Raw genomic sequence first — 24,411 nt, forward strand, 5'->3', positions numbered from 1 at the left:
CCACATGCTCTCCCAATCTGTCTTCTGACTTCATAAGAAGAGTCACCAGAGACATGAATGTCACTGCCAAGGTAAGTAAACCTCTCAACAAGGTCAACACTCTCTCCACAAACAGACACACTGCTGATGGCTGTGCCCAAGAGGTCATTAAAGGCCTAGATCTTGGTTTTTGTCCAGGACACTCACAAGCCCAGACACTCAGACTCCTCACTCAGTTTCTCGAGAGCCCTGATCAGAGCCTCCTTTGACTCTGCGAAGATCACAGCAAAGTCAAGATCAGTGAATCTTTGTTCTCCAACAGTTGCCCCACAGCCTTTGTACCCCACAACCTTGCCCAACATCCAGTCCATGCAAGCATTGAACAGAGTAGGAGCAAGAACACACCCCTCACGAACCCCAGAATCAACTGGGAAAAACACAGAGGTCCTGCCTCCACTCTGCACAGCACTCACAGTACCAGTGTACAGGCCGGCCATGAAATCCAGCAACCTCGAAGGGATCCCGCGAATCCTCAGTAGATAAAATATACAGAGCGCAACAGAGCTACCAGTTTGCACTGTGCACAACCATGAACAAATTTGGGCCTAACCACCCAAGTTAACAAATAAAGGAAGGTTAACAAAGGAAGAAGATCCTTATGAAAACAAATAGCTTCTTAGGTCCAATTAGACAGGTGCTAGAACCTCTATGCAACAATGCTTATCCATTTGAACTCAAAACCATTCCATATTCCTCTCCTCTTCCGTTTTCTTCTTCCTCTGTGCTACCTTCCCTACAATGGAGAGCTCTTGCTTTGGTCACTCACATAGCGCCAGTACAGAGCATACTGGTCCCTAATAGCCACTGTATTTCCACACTAGCAATCGTGGACCACTCACCTTCTACCATTCTGCTTTTTCCTCTTGTCTGGTAACTGCATTTCCTTGTGCTATCCCAGTGATGCTCTTGCCCCAGCAAACTTATACAAGCTCATCACTACTACAGTTTTAGTCATATTAGAAAAGGAAAGAGCCTGACCAAGTATAGGTTTCTTTGACCTTAAAGCTGAGCAGTTGAAGGAGACATGGCTTGTAAGAAAAAGGGGTACCTACATCTCTTTAAGAAAAGAAAAGTAGAGGCTGAGAGATGCATATCATTTTAATCTTGATAAAAACATAAAAGAATGAGGAAGCAATACTTTTCATCTTGTACAGAACAGGTGTTTAGACTAAAAAAAGTGACTTTGGCAGTTACATTCTAGTGTTACTCTGGAATGTGGACACACCTCATTCCAAAGAATTTCTCTTGGTATGATAATAAGGTACAAATTGTGAAATAGTAAATAAGAACGATTCTTACTGTTAGTGAGCTTCTCCACCACGTCTCTCGCTCAGAGACTTTTTCTTTGGAATTATTCTGTTAAAACATAAAAGCATGCAGTCAATACCTTGAATGTGCAAAGAGCACCCTGCCAAGCATTCCTAAATACACATTCAGAAAGCCTCAGTGTTGTACATCACGCCTCCTCAACAACAGCAGTGTGGGCTGCTATCAATCTGTAGGTTTAAATGCTTAGCCAGTCAATAAAAAAGCATAACCTTCACAGCTTGACAGAACATAATGCTAAATAAAAACATCAGGGAAACAACATGTTTTCTTCCACCTTTTCTATTTTATTTTATTTTTGGACACTACTGAGCTATGAGTACAGTACCTTAGCCATCATGCAGGCTAACATATTTCCTTCCTTCCACTTACTCAAAAAAACATTTTGGTCAGGTGTGTGGGAAGCTAGAGTCCGTCCTGACGGAAGGGTACTTGACAGAATTTGGCTATAAATGAACGTCGTCTGCTGAGCCGTCTTGTTAAGTGCACATTAGAAGCCTATTAAGATCTCAAGATGCCAGCCTGCTTATGATTCCAAGGATTATTAAGATAGCAGTGGGAGGTTCAGTTTTTAGTTACTGGGCGCAGAAGCAGTGCAATGGTCTGCCTGCTAATAGAAGAGATGTCCCTTCAGTCTCAGCATCTTAAAATCCTGGTTGAAGACTCACTACTTCAGTCTACCATATCCTGCCTGGCACTGATGATTAGCTGTGTACACTACACAGCTCTTTTTCCATTTTCTGTGTATTTTGACAAATCTGTATCTTTATGTGTGCTAGTTTGGTATTTAGTTGTTGTTTTTTTTATCTTTTCTTGCATTTTGCCTTGAGAATTATTGGCTAGGAGTGCATGTCAAGAACAGATTATATTGTACTCTTGTATTTCTGAGGTGGAAATGACAGATAGGCCATCTGAGAAGAGGACCACTTGTATTCGGGTTTCTGCGTTGTTTATATCCTATTTTTTGACACCCATTGCACACCTAACCTACCAAGAAAGGGGGTCACCCTTTGAGCTGCCCTTCCCAAAATTTCTTCCATTTTTTCCTGCAAGGTTTTTATTTCTTATCAAACCTGGGGAGCTGATAATTAAACAGGGCCTGTTAAAGCCCTTCGAGGCATTCATTGTGTGATTTGAGTATCCAAAAATAAACTGTTATTGTTGCTGTTAATTGTAGAATATTTGAAATGAGGGCCAGTAATTGATATAAATTCCTTGTCTGGAAATGAGACACAACAAGGAGCAAAAAGACATCACAGAGAATAGAGCCTGGACGGAGTACTCTAGCATAGTTAATAAAAATAAAAGAATTAGGGATTTATGAGGGGTGTTCAATTATAAACAGGAATTTTCATGCTCTGTTCTTATAAAGAGTACAAGGTAGACATGACTCCTTGGACAAACGCATGCATCTTTGAACTTGTCGTTAGTAGTGCTAGCTGCTCTTTCCCCCCTTCCTGTCAGTTGTAATCAACATGTCGAAGCAGGAGGTACACAGTAGTGTTCCACAGCGAATTATTATTTATTTTTTTGACAAATGAAGGAGTCATTCCATCTCAGATTTATTTGAGACTTAAGAAACAGATTGGAGATGAGTGTCTCTCTCACTCTACAATGTATGATGGGTACAAGTCATTCAGAGAAGGGACTATCATGTCTTCGGTCCACTTAAGGAACTTTTAGGAAGGATTGAAATTCAAGCCGAATGAGGAGGTTACTGATGCTGTGCAAGAATGGGTCAACATGCAGTCAAAAGACTTCTTCTCTTGTGGGATTATGAAGCTTCCTGCATGCTGGAATAAGTGGATTGCAGTGGCAGGAGACTATATGGAAATACAGTGTGTATGTCATTGCATTGTATTCAATAAATAAAGCATAGCTCATAAATTCCTGTTTGTATTTGAACACCCCTCATACTTTTAAAGAATGAATTTAGACAGCAATCCAAAGTGTTGCAAGTTTATATAAAATTTTAACACAGATAAATATTCATGCATTGGCGGTAAGTGCCGGAATGATTAGTACTGCTGCCTCACATCTCCAGAATCCTAGGTTCAGATACCAGGCCTGGCCACTGCCTATGTGGAATATAAAAGTTTTCTAAATGCCCTCATGTTCCTTTGATTTTCCTCAAACATCCTAAAAATATTTACATTACTTGCTCGAAGTGAGAACTATAAATTAGTTGAGTGAGTATCTATGATTTAAAGGTGTCCCATTCAGGGCTGGTTCTTGCCTTGAGCTCCAAATTGCTAGGACTGGCACCAGCCACCCCCTTCAAACCTAAACCTGGGTGGATGGAGGTAAGATGTACAGAAAATAACACATGTGTGTCTTTCCAGCTCCTCTGACGTGTAGGTGTTTCAAGCTTTCAGTTAATCACTTTTAATCTTAGGAGCCAGCCACTTCTCAACCTTCCGAAAACTCTGTTTTCTTAACTTCACTTGTCTAAAAAACAATAAAACATTCATAGCAAAAAAACAAAAACACAAACACAGGTCTTACTATCTTATCATTTCCACCTTTCAAGTAAAATGTGGAAGAGATACCATACCATAAGCAGAACCCACAATCAGTTATGACAGTGTGATAGAAAGGGTGGAATTTTGTTGCTTAAATAATTATGAAAGTATGGAGGATCACCAAACCGGTTCTCTGACATAAAAGTCATTTATCTTCATTATTTTTAAAGGTATGTAGGACATTCCCAGCTCAAATGTAGTGCATAGGTAGGTGGAGCTCTTTATTACATGTGTGAATGTGCAAGTTACTATTATAAATATTGTGAGAAAGGCTGACCTGAAGTTTCAACACTAGAATCACAGTATGACCAATTCAAAGTATTCATCTTTCTGCAAAGCAAGAACCATAACTAGATGATTCACCAGTCCTTCGCAGGACACACTCATACATACATGTGCATCATCTCACTCTTCTCTGATGAGTACAGAATTACCAGTCACCATGACCTCCAAATTATTGGGATATTGAAGGAAAATGAAGAGTAGATAAAACCCAGAGACACTTGGAGAGTGTTCAGTCTCCATACAGACAACTGCTGCTCTTTCAATTGCACGTCTTAATCATCTGGGAAAACATAAAAGCTTGGCGATCATGGTGAACTGTACGGACCCTCTTCTGTTCAGCTTCTCTTCTCAGTACTCTCCTGTGTTCCTCTACTCCTTTGTCAAATGGGCATATCTCAGTTATACTATTAGTGAACTATTAATCGCTAGGATCAATTTGCCTTTAATGTGTTTAACATAAATTTTGTACTTGTGTATGCAAAAGTTTAATTGTTTAATAATGTCATTTTAGTGCATTTTTGCTGCAAATAAGTTTAAGCCTGTACGTCATGAAAAGTCCTATAGGAAAATGAATGGAAGTACTCAGCCACAATTCTGATCTAGGCTATTAGAGCTGTGTGGCAATATTGCTAGTCATTGCACCATCATACCACCCTTTAATTAGAATAATCTTCAAGCATTTTTTAATGCTTAGGAAAGGTGCTATATAAATAAAATGTATTATTATTATTATTATTATTATTATTATTATTATTATTATTATTATTATCCATCCATCCATCCATCCATCCATCCACTTTCCAACCCGCTGAATCCGAACACAGGGTCACGGGGGTCTGCTGGAGCCAATCCCAGCCAACACAGGGCACAAGGCAGGAACCAATCCCGGGCAGGGTGCCAACCCACCGCAGGACACACACAAACACACCCACACACCAAGCACACACTAGGGCCAAATTAGAATCGGCAATCCACCTAACCTGCATGTCTTTGGACTGTGGGAGGAAACCGGAGCGCCCGGAGGAAACCCACGCAGACACGGGGAGAACATTTATTATTATTATTATTATTATTATTATTATTATTATTATTATTCAGTGTTTGTTTCCTCTCGCATGATGTCTTTGCTGTATTACCTGGTAAATCCAGGCTACAACAAGAAGCCAAAGTGATTTACCCTAATACCTTTCTAAGGATGTGTGCAGTGCCCATAAGTGTGATTGTTTGCACTTCACTAGCTGATGGATGGCCTGGGAGCATCTTAAAGTTTTCATCATGATCTTTCTTTAATGTACCTAATGCTCCAACTATTACTAGTTTTACAGTTCCACATCCTGCTAATCTCGATTTCCAAATCCTTGTATTTACTGATCTTCTCAGTTTCTTTTAACATGATGTTCAAGTCGTCTGGGATGGCTATATCGATCAACAGGCAGGTTCCATCTTTCTTATTATGCAGCACAATATCAGAATGATTCACTGGGATTGTTCTATTTGTTGTTATTGGAACATCCCACATGATGGTGATATCGTTGATGTTCATGACCTTTTCTGGCTGGTGTTTGTAATACTTGTCTGGCACTTGTACCCCTACATTCTTGTACATAGTCCAGTGTACATAACTGGCTACTTTATTATGTCTTTATGTATATTTAGTAGGTGCAAGTGTTATACAGCCTGCAACAATATGACTAATATGCTCTTCTGCCTTGTTGCACAGTCAACATTTTCTGTCTACTGGCTGTTTTAAGATGTTCTTCTGGTGGTATTTAGTGTTAAGTGCCTGGTCCTGTGCTGCCATAATTAAGCTTTCTGTCTCTCCTTTTAGACGGGAACTGTGAAGCCATTGCATAGACACCTGCATATTGACAAATGATCTTCCCAAGTCTCGAAAGAATTTTCCATGTAGTGGTTTGCTCTTCAGCAGTTCTATTTTATCTTTACAGATGTTGTTTTTTAGCTGAAGTTCCATATTCTGAGCTTCGGTCTTTTGCCTCAAGTATTTCTCTTTGATTTTTTCAACTTCTTTTTGGAGAGAATATTTACCTTTGCCAGCATCATGATTTTTAACTAGCCTATTAAACTTGTCTTTACCTAGTTTAATGTCACTTAGGCCGACGATGGATGGTTCATAGGCAGATTTTACTTCAATAAGTCCTCCACCACCATCTCATCTCTTCATGTAAAGCCTTTCAAAGTTAGTCTTCAGGTGATGGATACCTCTGATATTATTATTATTATTATTATTATAGATATACATCATTCCTGGTGTTCTTTAAAACATATTTGCTCATAATTGTTCATGTGAAACACTTGCAAAACAGAATACTTGCTTTTTTTGCACTTCTTAAAAATAAAAACACTCTTAGGAGGTCTTTTATAAGTGATTGTTTTCCCCTTCATTATTCTTTTTTTGAGGCTAAAAAAGCAAAGCTTTAAAATATTACCAGTGATGTTGAACTCTAGAGAATTCAGGTCTACATGCAAATTAATTCCATGATAATGAGATACTCTACGGTCATTATTATTAATCGGAAGTGTTTCTTCATGTTAATATTTCACAACATTTTTACAAATTTCTTTGGAACTCTGGGGCATCCTATGTATCTTTGTTATTGTTCCAGCAAAAACACATGATACCAGATTCCTAAAGAATTAGCTGTGCTACTTATCTAAGACAAGTTGAAATTTAAGTAATCGATGTCGACCTCAGCTTTAACCTTTTCAGTGTACCATCTATTGGAATGTATTTTGCAATGCAGGTGGTAATAATTTGTTATTCTAACAGATGGCACATCACAAACATTTGAAGTAATAAAATGTATCCCTCCATATGTTTGTGAGGCACCACCTGATGGAATGACAAATGCAATGTATATGCCTCTGTTATACGCTATTTGGTATGGAATTTTTAAAAGCAGAATTAATTTTTGCAATGCGTCATTTGTTAAAATGACAAATGCAATGTATTTTATTACTACAAATACTTGTGATGCACCATCTTTTGGAATGACAGAGACATAACAACAGGATAGACACACAGATACACAGACACACATACATTTATCCTTTTATTAACATGGATAATAAATATTTTTAAGCTCATTTCTTAAAACAAAAGAAGATATTTTTTATTGTAACTTAACTTTAAGTAAGACATCAGACTGTTGTAGGGCATATTCAGACAACTACATTAAAAGACTAACAGTGGGTTTTTTGAGATTCATCCGTTACTTTATATTTCTGTTTGGCTCTCTGAAGTGAAAGTGATGGAAACTGAAGTACTAGAGAAAGCCAACATGTACATGTAGAGAATGTGCAAACTTTACATTGACAATGGCCAGGCCAGAAACTGAATAAAAGCTATGAAGAAGCAGCAGTAATCACTGTGCCTCTTTGGTACAGTATAATTTTCATAATACAGCTTAAAGGATATTGCTGTGTGAATCTTAATTGACTTAATTGAGTTAAAAAATGATATTTTAAAAATAATTACAAAAAATATTTCTTTTAGGTGGTTATTTTATGTCTTCTGGATTTGTGTGTCAATAGAGTGTATTTTACAGTTCCAAAGATTCCTTTTACAAGAAGATATGTGAAGGTCCTTAAAGAAAGAAATTAGCATAGTAATAGAGCACTATGCAGTATACATACATATAGTCCAGTGCTAGATTAAGCAAATAAAGCAAACAGATGCCAATAATCAATAACATAAAGTATAGGTTGAAACAAAGTGATTAAGTGAAACTTAAAAAGCTGTGTAGAGGGAATAAATTTGGCCACGAGACAACCATATTAAAAAGGTGAGTTTGTGATAGATATAGAGGGTTTGCCAGCAAATTGTACATTATGGCAAAAGTGAGCATAGCAGCAAAGCACAAAGTGGTCACCCTGCATTATTATCAAAGTCTCTCCCAAGCAGACAGTTCACTGCAGTCAGGCGTTTCCAGATATGATGGCCAAAAATCTGCAGAAGTCAAACAAGTGGACGAGGCTGAGGCCTGGAAACACAGGGGTGTGCATTGGCCACTTTAAACGGAGTGCAGAAAACAAGACACACATTAGATTGACTTCCCTTCAAAATTGCAAGTTGTCTGGCAGAGACCACAGCGACTGGGCATATCTGTTTACAGTCCAGAAAAGTCTTAGCGGAAGAATTACAGCTGTAAAGCCATTCCTCTGAGGTTAAAAGTCAAGTAAAATGACACCTTTTATTGGCTAACTAAAAAAGATTACAATATGCAAGCTTTCGTGGCAACTCAGGTCCCTTCTTCAAGTAAGACCTACATAAGGTAACTGGAATTCCCTGTGTTTATATGGACACCAGGACAGCATTGGAACACCTTTAAGTGAGACATCTTAGATGTAAAAGATGAATAGACCTCTTCAGGCTAAGATTCATTAAGTAAGAGAGGAGAACAATGTATGGTCAAGATCTTTGGATAAGATAACTGTCCAACAAACTCTTTCTGATGAGCTTTTCATTACAATGTGGGTCTGTAGACAGGTTGTCCGGGTCAGTCAGAGAGATACAAACAATCCTCTGGCCATAAAACTCTTGTCTCTACTCAAACCATGTTGTAATGTGTTAAATGTTAGCATGAGTTTCACTTCCCATTCTTTTCTCTCTTGCTGTGTTCTGAAGTTGCCCATAAGCACTGTGACTTTAAAGTCCCTCTCACTGAGTCCATGGCTGTTGAAGTGGGCTGCTACAGGAACATCTGTGTTGCCATGCTTGATGTGGAACCTGTGTAAATTCATTCTCTGACGGAGTGTTTGTCCAGTTTCTCCCACATAGAGTGCAGTGTCAGGACATTTCATACAGAGAATGAGGTAGACCAAATTAGATGATCTGCAGGAAAACGATTCCTTTATGCGATGTTCTAGTCGGCAGTGTGGTATAACTACACGATCTGTATTATAAATGTGAGCACACATTTTACATCTTTTCTGTAGGCAGGGAGTTGTGCCATTTTCTGTTGGTTCACTTAGGGAGCTTCGGACAATTAGTTGCTGCAGGTTTGGCGGTTGTCTGTATGCCAGGATGGGAGGTTCTGGAAATACATTGTTCAGCGTTTCGTCATTGTGTAGCATTGGCATCTTATACCTTGAACTGATGAGTTAAAATTTGGCCTTTTTGGCTCTAACAGAAAGCAGTTTGTCCACCAAAGGGCTGGAGAATGCTACATGGAAGAATGTCTGTTGGCAAGAGTGAAGCATGGTTTGGGGCTACATTTCCTCAAACGAAGTTGGTGATTTGTTCAAAATTAATGGCCACCTCACCGCTGGGAAGTACATGCAGATTCTTATCCATCATTCAATACCTTCATGAACATGTCTGATTGGTTCCAACTTCATTCTGCAGCATGAAAAAGACCCCAAACACATGGCCAAAATCATAAAACACTATTGGCAACGAAAAGCAGAACAGGGAATCCTACGACAGATGGAATGGCCTCCACAATGCCCTGACTGCAACACCATTGAGCTAGTCTGGGATTCTTTGCAGAGGCAGAAAGAAGCAAGATGGCCAAAGTCTGAAACAGAACTGTGACAAGTTCTCTAAAAGGCTTGGAGCAAACTACCATGCACATTCACACAGAATCTGCATGCATGAGTACCTAATAGAATTGCTGCTGTTTTTCAGGCAAAAAAGGTGGGCACAAAAAATATTGATTTCTTTTACATTTTGTTTTTTTTTTCTGTTTACTGTATTTTCTAGATTAATAAAAAACTACTGTATTCATGGCACCATTTTGAAAGCATTCCTGCTTTACAACATTTTTTCACAAGTGTCTAAGATAAATATACAGTACATACGAGTATATGTTTCTTTCTTGTGTTGCAGGTTTTTCAAATTAATTATACTTTAATTTGCGTAGCTTTTTTGATGTGGAACCCGACTCGAAAACAATTTACACAAACAATGTGCCTAAATCAGTACAACAGGAAAATCAAGTGTCTTACATGTGGTAGACCGCACTGCCTGTCACAACTTGTTTCTGAAGAATGCTACTAGAGTCCTTTTTGTTAGATTTCCTGTTAAAGCTAACTGTGCACAGAAAACAGGGGTATGACCAGCAGTACACTTTCCATGACAGAAGTATTCAGATCTTGACGTGGGCACCAAAACCCACACCCCATGCACCTGTTCTACGCTCTTCTTTGTTGTTTGCTTCTGGCATTGATTCAGCTGGATCCAACCCCACCGTGGGCCACGGGCCAAGGGGGGCCTTTATTACCTTGTTAGTGTGCACATGGGACTACAGCTAGAGAGAACAAGGGTGCTGCCCAAATTAAGACTATACCACTGGGCATATTACTCCTGGGTTGTGGTGAAATGAGGTCTGACACCAATCCAATTTCTAACTAACTGAGGTCAATGAAAAATTATAACACAGTGGTGCTTTAAAATAAAAGATTGAATCTGTCTCTCTTCAATCACCCAAGTCATTCTCATGAATACAGAATTTGCTGATTATGACTGTTATACAATGGCTACATCCACATCTTAGACTCCCATTAATATTTTTATTATACTGTTATTACTGGCTGGACCAGGCCAAGGGGTCACCCACATAACACCTGGCAGTGGCAGATAGAGGGTCATTTTCGGAGGGAGGGACTGGGGTGTTGCCAACCCGAGTTGTTTCGTCGTGTAGTGGTTGCGGCAACGCACTGTACCAGTGCATGCTCCCCAAATTGACTTGACTTGTTATTACCTGATAATAACCCAATAGCACTATAACTAATCTATTATACCTTACAATTTCTATCCATAATGTTTCTTCGTGAACAATTCTGGCATTTTCATTGGTGTGTTCACTGTATTGTATCACTTTTGGGGAACAGCCCGGACACAGACAGGTAGATGTCATAATTTCACCCAACACACGTTTATTGCACATTAATATTTACAATGGTGAGCACAAACCCAGTGCAGCAGCACCAATCACCCCTCAAGTCCTTGGCCACACTCACAATGCCTTCTCACAGTCTCTGGTCCGCCTCCACTCCTCTCCACCAAGTTTCGTCCACTTCTACCCGACTCTTGTCCCTGACTGGAGGGAGGCGGCCCCTTTTATCCACCCCGGATGGACTCCAGGTGCATCCCAAGGAGCTTCTGTAGCCACACCCCTGTGTGGCAGAAGCTCTGGTAGTGTATCCGAAAGTCCTCCGAGTGTCCCCAATCCTCTTCCCCCCAGCACTTCCGGGTGTGGCGGAAGTGCTGAGGTCCAGGGCTCCCAAGGCATTGGGGCACCCCCTGGCGGTGACCACGGGCTCCTGCAGGGTAGAGCTTCCAAGCTCTGTACCCGTGGCCCCCACAGCAACCAGGGAGGACGTCCCCTCATGTTCTGGAGGAGGCACAAGCCCTCCTCCGGTCCTCCTGGGCATCCCGGCCGGGCATGAACCCCAGCCGGGTACCACACACTGTATTGCAATACTTAAAAATAAATGCATGGGAATACTGTTACCTGTCTGAAAATGTACAATGAGAGCTTTAAAACAGATTGACGCTTCACTAAACCACCCAATGACGTGGTTCAGTAAGACTCATTTCCCTACAAAGTTAACAAGTCTTTAAAAATGTTGACTGAATGGACTTGTCGAATAAAGAAAACAATAAAAATGCATCCTATGGGACATGTCTTAGTATCATCATTCCCAGCTGGAAAGACTTCACATTACAGAAGAACAGGAAACGGCTGCATAATTTGTAAAGAACTTCAAATATATTCTGAGATACCCACTGTATGAAAATTAAAAATGACAACAGTTAAGGGCTACCTGGCTGGCACAGCGTTGCCAGTGGCTGAAGTGCCAGCATGGTGGCACATGAAAAGAAAATAGTCTCTCAGGGGATGGAGAAAAAAATATAAAAAGTCACATTATCAATTAGAGAGAACCTCTACATGACACAGTAGTTAGATAGGACTTGCCAGTGGGCAGAATGTCCTGTCACTGCAGCCACTGCCCGAGAAAGATATGCTACGAAAACATCAGAGAGAGCAAATAAACTAACTGCCTCTTCTTTATATATAGCACTTTTCTACATTGAACCCCACACAAATGTACTGTACATTTTAAATATGTGGTGTAGTGGTTAAGGCTTTGGACTTCAAACCCTGAGGTTGTGGGTTCAAGTCCTTCTAGTAACACTGAGACTCTGAGCAAGTCACTTGACCTGCCTGTGCTCCAACTGGAAAAACAAAAGAAATGGAACCAACTGTATGTCAAATGGTGTAAGTCGTCTTGGATAAAGAAAGGCATCAGCCAAATAAGTATTATTTTTTATATTAATAGTTAATTAATAAATATAAAGCTTCATTAATAATGCTTTACAACTGGATCACATGGAAGTGAATGAGTTTCTTTGGGTCAGAGTTGGATACTGACATGGCAATCTTGAGGATTAAAGCTCATGTCATGAAGTACTGGTGGTCAGCCTGCAGATAACAGAAGATGACTCCTAAATGTGTCTAGAGTAACCCTGTTTTCTAACACTAAGGGTTGGTGGGACAAAATCCAACATGGATCCCAGCCTCAATGAGCAGAAGAGGAGTCAGTGGTGTGGTTCCTTGAGAAGCAACTCTAATTAGTAGGTGTGGAGTTTTATAGGAAGCCCCTAACCCTATAGGAGATTTAAACCTTCCGCTCCACCTACCGATGCCGAGTCCACTTTCATTAGCAGTGAGGAAAAGAGTTCAAAGAAAGATAAACAGAATGTGACTATGGGAGTTTTCGTTGCAGTAGAAATGAGTGAAACTCACTTAGTATTACAGTTAAGCAGCATGGGCTCATTGCTACATCCTAGAATCAGTCAATTAATGAAATACTCCTGAAACATTTACAAGTACTCTATGTTCTGGCCTGGTAACCTACACTCATTAAAATAATCTAGCAACAGCTACTTATTGATATAGTCAAACGATCCTCACTTGAGGGAGTAGGAGTTTTTTATTTTCCTTATCTCCGTGTCTGCTGGTCAAACACTTACATTCAGGAATCTACTTACAACAAATGGGGACTGCAATGGGATGTCGGTTTGCACCTCACTATGCAAATCTTTTTATGGCAAAATTGGAGGAAGATTTCATGTCAATGTGCATCGTAAAACCAATGTTGTATCTCCGTTACATAGATGACATCTTCATAATCTGGACTGCCAGTGAAAAGGACCTCCTCCATTTTCATAATGAATATAATTGTTTTCACCCCAACATAAAGCTGAAGCTGAATTACTCAAAAACAGAAGTCAGCTTCCTTGACACCACCGTTCAACTGAAAGACAACACCCTTGTAACTTCTATTTTTCACAAACCGACAGACAGACAGACCTACCTGAAAAATGATAGCTTCCACCCCAAGCATATAAGGCGCTCCATTATTTTCAGCCAAGCAATACGGTACAATCGTATTTGCTCAGACCCAACAGACCGGGATCAGCAACTGCAGGAGCTCAGACAAGATTTCATCAAACAAGGTTACACCCCGAAAACAACAGACGCTCAAATAAGAAGAGCTACTGCCATACCCAGAGACAACCTTCTGGAATATAAAAACAAAGACAACAAGGATCGCATCCCCCTTGTTGTCACCTACAACCCACATCTTGAAACACTTCGAAAAATTATAAAAGAACTTCAGCCAATACTAAACAATGACCAAACACTGAAAAATGTATTTCCTGAACCTCCCCTCCTGGCATACAGACAACCACCAAACCTTCAACAATTAATTGTCCGAGGCTCCCTAAGTGAACCAACAGAAAATGGCACATCTCCATGCCTACAGAAAAGATGCAAAACATGTGCCCACATCTATGATACAGACCGTATAGTTATACCACACTGCCGACTTGAACATCACATCAAGGGATCATTTTCCTGCAGATCATCTAATGTAGTCTACCTAATTTTCTGCATGAAATGTCCTGACACTGCACTCTATGTGGGAGAAACTGGACAAACACTCCGCCAGAGAATGAATTTACACAGGTTCCACATTAAACATGGCAACACAGATGTTCCTGTGGCGGCCCACTTTAACAGCCATGGACACTGTGAGAAGGACTTTAAGGTCACAGTGCTCATGGGCAACTTCAAAACACAGCAAGAGAGAAAAGAATGGGAAGTTAAACTCATGCTAAAATTTAATACTTTACAACATGGATTGAATAAAGACAAGAGTTTTATGGCCAGATATGAGGAGTGTTTACATCTCTCAGAATGACAGACAACCTGTCTACAGACCCACATTGTTTTGAAAAAACTCATTACAAACTTCAAAAGACTTTGTTGGACAGTTATCTTATCCAGAGATCTTGACAATACATTGTTCTTTTCTCTCTTGTTAAATTAACCCTAGCCTGAATGAATCTATTAATTTTTTACATTCAAAATCTCTCATTTCAATATTTACCAATGTTGTTTCTTGTCCTAGAGTGTGTATATAAACATAGGAAACTTCAGTTTCTTGCCTGAAGAAGGGGCCTGAGTTGCCTCGAAAGCTTGCATTTTGTAATCTTTCTAGTTAGCCAATAAAAGGTGTCATTTTGCTTGGCTTTTCTCTACATTCAGGAATCAAGAACTTCATCTACATTAAAAATCAATGGAAACCGCAAGGGATTGTTTTATTTGTTTTTGCATCTTTTCATTAACATTAATAACATCAAACTGTTTGTACTCAATAGGTTGCCATGTACATACGCCTAGTGTGGTACGGATGGGGGTGGTACCCAGCCGGGACGCCCGAGAAGACCAGAAGAGGGCTTGTGCCTCCTCCAGACCTCGAGGGGGCGACCGCCCTGGGAGCCGTGGATACAGAGCTAGGAAGCTCGACCCTGTAGGGGCCCGTGGTCACCACCAGGGGGACCCCAATACCTGGAGGACCCTGGACCTCAGTACTTCTGCCACACCAGGAAGTGTTGGGGGGAAGAGGAACAGGGACACCCGGAGTGCTTCCGGGGAAACAGCCGGCACTTCCGCCACACTGGGGCATGTCGGTGGACGATTGCCGGGGACACACCTGGAGCACATCCAGGTGCTTATTTAAAGGGGCCGCCTCCCTTCAGAGATGAACTAGTGTCGGGTGGAAGAAGGACAAGGTCTCTGGAGGAGAGAAGGAGGAGGTCTGAAGAAGAGAGAGAGCAGGCATTGTGATAAGGCCTGGACTGTGGGGTATTGGGGTCTGTGAGTGCATTATTGTATAATGGAAAACGTAAATAAACGTGTGTGGGGTAATACGAATGTGTCTGCCTGTCTGTGTCCGGGTCAGGTTCCACAATAGATATATATAAAAAAATAAAAAAATCCAACGTCTGTCTGTCAGTCTGTATGTCTCTCCACTTTCACAAGAGAACTACTTAACGGATTTAGATGGGGTTTTTTTCTATAATTTGCTTGAACATTCCGGTTGATTTTGCAACCTCTCTCATCATGTTAAGTATCATAGCTCGCTTGCAGTACCGATTTATTTGTGTGAATCCAAGAGAGACACAGAGGGCCGAGGGGAGGGGGGCAGGGCCCTCTTCACTCACACGCCAGCCTCTGGACATATCTTACATCTGCTTAGCTAGTGAATGAGGGAACTACTTAATGGATTTAGGTCAGGTTTTTTGTAGAATTTGCTTGAACATTCCAGTTGATTTTGTGACTTCTCTCATCGTGCTAAGAACCATAGTTTGCTTGCAGGATCAATATATTCGGGCTAATCCGAGACAGAGGCTGTGGACTGAGGTGGGGGGGGGGGGGATGCGTGATGTCAGGAGTAGGGAACCGGGTAGGGTCCTCCTCACTATCCTGTTGGACTACAATTAGGGCGGAGCTACAGGGGACGATTAGTATATATATATATATATATATATATAAATCTCATGGCAGGTGGAGTTTACATCCCTTCAAGGATTTTTCCACTAATGTGCACATACTAAGTGTAGATGAATGTTTACATCATACACGTTTCCAGTCAGTTTACTGAGGATGGAGATACAGCCAGAGATGATGTGAAAATGCTAGTGTGGACAGAGATCATTTCCAGAGCAGTGTGAAGTGAATTTAACCTTCGTTTCTACTTTTGCCTGGTTCTGATTATTCTTCTAGTTGTCATCTGCTGCATTCGACCACCATTGTTGACTTTTGATGTTCAAGGAACACCTATTCACTCATTAACACAATTCAGTGATACAGTTTGTGATACTGACTTATTGACACAGATTAGGAAAAACTGTTTATTCATATACAGTAACAAAGTGATACTCACTAAATTCTGCAGACAAATGATATCTGCTGTTTGACCCAATCGAGCAGCACTCCCTGATTAACAAAGTGCATTGCAACAATTGTTAAGTGACGTAGCATTTTAGGTGTCACTCACTGACACAATCCAGTGGAAATATATCATTTGAGTGGTGACAGGAGAGGAGGCCTGTGGAAGCCAAATCAAACAGCCAAGTTTTTCCAAAAATTATGTAATTTGTTTTGGAGAGCTGTATGACTGAGTAAACAGCTGACTGTAAAGAAAACGAAGCAACCAAGTGCAAGAAACAAGTGATCAGTGGCTGCTGCCCAAGAGAGCAGCATTTTCAATGCAGCATTTGCTAAATCTTCCTGCTAGCAGTTTCCATGTATCAAAGAGCAACTACAGACCCTATCATTTCAGGATTGTATTAGCCTGAGTCACAGTGTTTAACAGATAAAGCATTCACCCAAACCACATTACACAGCCCACAAAGTGAAAGCACTACAGACCTGCTGACCTGAAATCAATAGACATCTTACACACTGGCTTCAGAGCATGTGATGGATTTAGCCTTAAATTTAAATTCCACTCTCCATGACTTCCATAAAAAAGTAATTTTCCCTAACTTGAAGGGGTCCATTAGTGTGGTGTGTGTCCTGTAGAACAAAAAAGGTTTGCTTTTCCTGTTCACAATATAGATAGCTTTACTCATCCTAAATATTTGGGTAATTTTAATATGGTGGGAAACATACTAGGTGTGGTCATTTTAAACAAATTTTTATATGTATAAAGGGTTGCAAGTTCCCTGGCCAGTGGAAGGAGGTGAACACAGTTCTAAAAGCACCACAATCCAGTACAAAGCTACACAAGGCTGATTTTCTTTTGCACAGCTACTACACTAATACATAGAGGACTTTATTCAATCATTCACTTACTGTATATACTCACGTATAAGTCAGGTCTTGAAACCCGAAAAATCGATCATAAAATCAGACCCCGACCTATACGCTCGTTCATAATGGATAACTCGGTACAACATCCTAGTACTTCAGACACATTGAATTTTGTTGCAGCAGCACAATTACTGGTTTCTTTCGCTACTTCAATGACTTTTATTTTTAAAACCAGCTTCATATTTTCTTCTGATCAAACGCTCCATCACAGATAAGAGATGCTCTTATGATAAAGGTGTATGAACGTGTGAGATACAAAAAACACAAATCAGTGCAAACGTTGCTTCGGAATAGTTTGGGTATTACCGTGTGGTCACGTAGGCACAATAGAGACAGCGGTTAGGAGCACATGCTGATACAGCGCATTGCCGTACCCACATAGAAAAAAAAGGCAGTGCGCTACGTGGTTACTCTCTCAGGTGGGTGTTAGCATATCATACTCCCTTGTACCAATAGCGTGTGTTTTTCACATTCGACTTATTCGACTGACATTATAAAATACCGGAAATAATATGGTAAAATCAAGTCCCGACTTATCCGTGAGTATATATGGTAATTATTTGCTTAAAGTTTTTTAGGCATACTACAGTTTTATTAAGATAGGGCCAAGATCTTCTTCCTAACAAACGCTGGTTCTAGCTAGAAGGTAACAGAATCTTGGATACCACTGGTTGTCTGCAGGATTCCTTCAGCCAATATCAAGATTTGAATACAGGCAGTCTTCCAGATACCAGAGCAGATCCTTAGCCTCAGAGCCACTACTCCACCCTTAAAGCATGTAATCATTAATGACCATATCCTCAATGTAATAAAAAAATATTATACATATGATTTTCCCAATACTTTGTTGGTATTTGAGAATCATTATGCATCCATTGCTTTAATTATTGTTTGAACTCTGAGTCTTAGCAATGTATCAAAATTTCATCCCTATTTATGGAATGTTCCTTAAATTTTCTCTAGTTCAAATTCTTTCGCTCACGATTCTGCTTGGAAGATTGGGTGTGGTGATACTTCGTTTAAACAGTCAACATTCTGCATGTGCAATGACCTGGCACAAGAATGGATTCTGTTGACACATAACTAATACTTCATACAGCGCTACTCTGTCATCAGTGTTGAAGGCCAGCCAGAACTTGGATCGTTTTTGAGAAACGACCTGTCATGATGAAATTTTGAACCCAGTCCATGACTGTGGCATATGAAAAGGACTGGTCGTGGTAGACATTGACTTGGTGAAAATGAACATGTAACGTGCACACTTTGTTAGTGTTTGGCTCAGTATCAGGGAGTGTGGGTGTATGTTTAAGTGTGTCCTGGGTCTGGCTAACACTGCATCCACAGTTTATCTTGTGCTTAGTGTTCTCATGATAGTCTCCAGACCCAAACGACTCAGAAATTAATAATCAGAGTTTTTCCCCATCTATAGTTATCAATGTGTTGGAGCATGATAAATGCTGCACAATAAAAAAAATTTAAAAAAACTGTCCAAAATATACAGCACATAATTTGACATAAATTTACTTACTCTACCAGGTATCCTGCATTATAAACTTGTAGCACACAAAAAATATAAGCGTTAAACTATAGCCAGTACATCTTAGCATTTTAAAATGTTGTTTGCAAAACATCTTTGAAACAAAGTAGTCTGCTTAATGGAAAAGTCTGAACTCTGTTTAATTTCTAAATGTTGGGTTTGGGACACTGACAATATCCCCTTAGACAAAAGCCCACCTGGTGAATGTCATCTTCTTCTTCTTCTATAAATCATGGCATGATTTTTAATGATAATCTGCTAATCATTTTAAAAATGCAGGAGATTCTGCATCACTTGAGGAGTTCATATTGGGTATTAAAATAGAGCCAAGCACAACTGTGTCATTACATTACAGATCTCTTAGTAAATGAGAGAACTATCTAAGAACTATGATAAAGTAGACTTGGTAATTAGAATATTTCCAATGATGCAGAAAGGAGCAACGTTAACAAATACTGTGCCTCCCTGCTTACCTAATTAGGGTTTAGTAAAATCATAAATATCCAACACAATCTCACTATCAAATGTGAAATCTAATAATTACTTATGATTATAATAGTCAAATAATACAATTTTGTAATGAAGTAATTTCACACTACTACTAAATAACATTCAACCTTCACCTGCCCTTGCCAGAAGGTAAATACACACATCCATAAACCTGCTTGATTTAATGTTGCTGGTTCCAGAGTCTTTCGCAGCAGCACATGGCAGGAGACAATCCTGGGTGGGCAGCATGTCTATAAACAGGCATATGCAGGTGCAAATCCACACTCACGCTTTTTGGGGTCAATTTAGAGTCGTCAGGTTAACAAACTGAAAGTCTTTGTGGATATGGGAGGATACCCAGAGTTCCCAAAGCAAATGCACAGGATAAAAAGCAAAAATGCTACAAACCTAGATGACAGAATGAAATCATTTAAACAATGATAAGCCCTGACTTTATTTTGAAACTAGTAAAGACCAACTGATAGATGGCAACTTGAATCTGAAACAGGTTTTAAATAGAGTAACTTGAGTTAAAAATACATGTATCCAAATAATAATAAATAATAATAATACATTTTATTTATATAGCGCCTTTCCCATGCTCAAGGCACTTACAGAATATAAGAAGAACAGCAGGGTATGCAGTATATAGCATTGTACAAACCAGATAAATAAATAAAGAAGATTACAACAGTGAATTCAGAGAAAAAGCCTAACAGACAACATAATTGATGGTCTCGCACACACACATACAGGTTACATGAGCATTATGACAGAGAAGTAAACTGAGAGAAGGGTGATAAAGTCAAGTAGAGCTAAAAGCCTTCCTGACCAGATGAGTTTTGAGTTGTTTTTTAAAGGAATTCATGGAGTCAGCTGACCTGATTAATAACATAAATAAATAAATAACATAAATAAATAAATAAACTCATTATGTTTTAATGGTTTCATGCACTCTTAAGGAAACTGGTGAAAATTAGAGACAAAATAAGACACAGGTTCAACAAACATCAATGAATGAAATTATTAAAAACAAGTTTTTCATCTGGACTACCTTAAATGCTATTCCAAATAAACACAAATTAAAAAAAAAACCTATACAGTAACATACTGAACAGTGGCTAATTTAATATTCTATTCCCTTGTACCCTTAAACTCATTTTTAATATTGTTAAGAAACCCTTACTAGCATGGAATGTCTCTGAAGCCTTGATATCGGGGCACTGTTAACAGCATATTGAAAAAAAAAAAAATCAGTTTTAACTTAAATATCTCTCTCTATATATAAAATCCAGCATCTGTCTGTCTTTCTGTGCGCTTTTCAGGAGAGAACTACTTAACAGATTTAGATCGGGGTTTTTTTTATAATTTGCTTAGCATTCTGGTTGATTTTGCGACTTCTCTCATTGTGGTAAGGATCATAGTTTGGTTCCGGTAGCAATTTATTCGCATGAATCCGAGACAGAGGCTGTGGGCCGAAGGGAGGGGGAGGCGTGACGTCAGGAAAGGGGAGCCGGGCAGGGCCCTCCTCACTCAAGCGTCAGGCTCTGTTTGAGTCACTCTACCTCCTACCACGTTTTGGAGGGTACCTTGCCTCTGCTTAGCTAGTGATACCTGTTTGTTTATTGTTTTATAAAGTCTGTACTGTTTCACTACTACGTGGGTGGAGCCGCAGGGGACAGCAAGCATTTAATAACCATAAACCAATTTCAACCATATTTTACAAAGCCCTTGAAAAACGGTACCCTCAAAAATATACTCCTTCCTTAAAAACCACAACCTATTTGAATAGGTTCAGGTTTGATATACCACAGTTACTGCACAAAAGCAATCTTAACTTTTCTTTTTAATGCATGATTCAGGAAAAGGTACATTCTCCATGCTATTATACTTAGGCATACTGTCTGACTTTATTAACCACCCCATTCTACTGTATCATACAGGCTTGAGAATTATGCCGGGCACTGTTTCCTATGTAGCCTAATTCATACTTGTTCAATTGCCTCCAATTTGTACATAAATAAGATGTTAGTTCTCTGTAATTCTTGTCTGAAGTTGTATATATGGTCCCTTAGGGTTCTGCACCAGGACCATTACTGCTTTCTACCAAAATGCTATCATTGCTAGAAAAAAAAATCATTTACTTTCACTTGTATGTAGACAACTCTCACTTATATCTACAGTATTTAATGGTGTGTCAAGAGTGTCGATAATTGTTTTGTTCAGTTTGAAAACAAAATCATTGATACAGTCATATGAAAAAGTCTGGGAACCCCTCTCAGCCTGCATAATAATTTACTCTACTTTCAACAAAAAAGATAACAGTGGTATGTCTTTCATTTCCTAGGAACATCTGAGTACTGTGATGTTTTCAGAACAAATATTTTTAGTGAAGCAGTATTTAGTTGTATGAAATTAAATCAAATGTGAAAAACTGGCTGTGCACAAATGTGGGTCCCCTTGTAATTATGCTGATTTGAATGCATGTAACTGCTCAATACTGATTACTTGCAACACCACATTGGTTGAATTAGCTCGTGAAACCTTGAACTTCATAGACAGTTGTGTCCAATCATGAGAAAAGGTATTTAAGGTGGTCAATTGCAAGTTGTGCTTCCCTTTGACTCTCCTCTGAAGTGTGATAGCATGGGATGCTCAAAGCAACTCTCAAAAGATCTGAAAACAAAGATTGTTCAGTATATGGTTTAGGGGAAGGCGACAAAAAGCTATCTCAGAGATTTAAACTCTAGAGTTTCAACTGTAAGGAATGGAATCAGGAAATGGAAGGCCACAGGCACAGTTGCTGTTAAACCCAGGGAAGGCAGGCCAAGAAAAATACAGGAGCGGCATATGCACAGGATTGTGAGAATGGTTACAGACAACCCACAGATCACCTCCAAAGACCTGCAAGAACATCTTGCTGCAGATGGTGTATTTGTACATCATTCTACAATTCAGCACAATTTGCACAAAGAACATCTGTATGGCAGGGTGATGAGAAAGAAGCCCTTTCTGCACTCACACCATAGACAGAGTCGCTTGTTGTATGCAAATGCTCATTTAGACAAGTTAGATTCATTTTGGAACAAAGTGCTTTGGACTGATGAGACAAAAATTGAGTTATTTGGTCATAACAAAAAGCACTATGCATGGCGGAAGAAGAACACCGCATTCCAAGAAAAACACCTGCTACCTACTGTCAAATTTGGTGGAGGTTCCATCATGCTGTGGGGCTGTGTGGCTAGTTCAGGGACTGGGGCCCTTGTTAAAGTCGAGGGTCGGATGAATTCAACCCAGTATCAAGAAATTCTTCAGGATAATGTTCAAGCATCAGTCACAAAGTTGAAGTTACCCAGAAGTTGGATATTCCAACAAGACAATAACCCAAAACACAGTTTGAAATCTACAAAGGCATTCATGCAGAGGGAGAAGTACAATGTTCTGGAATGGCCGTCACAGTCCTGACTTGAATATCATCGAAAATCTATGGGATGATTTGAAGCAGGCTGTCCATGCTCGGCAGCCATCAAATTTAACTGAACTGGAGAGATTTTGTATGGAAGAATGGTCAAAAATACCTCCATCCAGAATCCAGACACTCATCAAAGGCTATAGGAGGCGTCTAGAGGCTGTTATATTAGCAAAAGGAGGCTCAACTAAGTATTGATGTAATATCTGTGTTGGGGTGTCCAAATTTATGCATTTGTCTAATTTTGTTATGATGCATATTGCATATTTTCTCTTAATCCAATAAACTTAATGTCACTGCTGAAATACTACTGTTTCCATAAGGCATGTCATATATTAAAAGGAAGTTACTACTTTGAAAGCTCAGCCAATGATAAACAAAAATCCAAAGAATTAAGAGGGGTTCCCACACTTTTTCATATGACTGTAACTACTATCTTTAAAACATAGAAACAGTAAAGAATCTGCTATTAAGTGGACAACCAACAGACACACACAAAATACTATCAACCTTGAACTCTCGAGGGATTGAAAATTTGTTTTGCAAACATTATTGCATTATCAAAAGTCAAAGATAATATAGTAAAATTCTTCAGTGGTTTTCAACCTGTTTCCAGACAGCAGTTAGTTTGAAGTACAGACATAAGATTCATTATTTGAACTTTAGTGGGAAGCACAAAAGCATTAAACACCTGATCTCAAGAGTCTCTGCAATGGCTTCCAGTAACAATTAGGGCTGATTTTGAATTCTTCCTTTCAACATATAATTTTTAAATTAATATATTCTCTCACACTTAACAGAACATATTAATGCATTGCGAAGGGGTGCACACCTGTTAAAATTCAGGGTTAAGTCCAACATAAGGCCTCCAGAAAGGGCAGAATGAGAGATCTGGCACATGCCAAAGTGGAAGGACAGGAGCTGGTGGAAGGAACAGAATGCTCTGGAAGGGTGTCATGGAAGTCAGCATTAGAATGGGAGAGCGACGTTGATAGCAGGCCCTCTTCTTAAAGACAGTAGGGTGGTGAGAGAAAGGCGGCATTAGCAATAATAAAGGACATGTGGTTCCAGAATTGATTATGTGGGACTACCATGTTCCTCCAGTAGAGTAGGTAGTAGGCAGGGAACAAAGCTGCTAATTAAGATGTTCCTACTGCTATGGCAGGATCTAATCAATAATATTTTAGAATAAGCATCTATATCGGGGAAAAGGTAACTCTTTCTTCTTTGCTGCTTTTAAAGATTCGCTCTGGTTGTTGGCTCTTCTCTCTGTCTCTTGGGTCAGGGTTGAATTTTGGTTCATTAACTTTGACTTGATTGTATGGAATGTTATTTGCTTCAAATAAGAGCAATAAAATAAATATATAAAAATAAGATGTTCCTACAGCAAAACCATTCACTTATTTTCTTTAAATACAGCATTTTAATAGCATTATAATCTGTTATTAATACTGTCCCATTCTCTGTCTCTCCCTGGAAAGCTGCTGAAAGAATTGACCAAGCTGCTTCTCTTGGTCATCGAACAAGACATTGGTGATAGATAATCCTTGG

The 24,411-nt window shown here is 39.5% G+C and overlaps 1 protein-coding gene across 1 annotated transcript in view; it reads right to left on the reverse strand.

Moving 5' to 3' along the window:
• Positions 1 to 24,411, reverse strand: part of stpg4 (sperm-tail PG-rich repeat containing 4) — an 84,991-nt gene that overhangs the window by 54,656 nt on the left and 5,924 nt on the right. Inside the window, exon 2 of the mRNA XM_028820313.2 lies at positions 1,339 to 1,395. Coding sequence (XP_028676146.1) covers positions 1,339 to 1,395 — 57 coding nt within the window. The remainder of the gene's footprint in view (positions 1 to 1,338; positions 1,396 to 24,411) is intronic.

The sequence above is a fragment of the Erpetoichthys calabaricus genome, chromosome 15 (genome assembly GCF_900747795.2).
Source record: "Erpetoichthys calabaricus chromosome 15, fErpCal1.3, whole genome shotgun sequence".
NCBI classification, from domain to species: domain Eukaryota; kingdom Metazoa; phylum Chordata; class Cladistia; order Polypteriformes; family Polypteridae; genus Erpetoichthys; species Erpetoichthys calabaricus.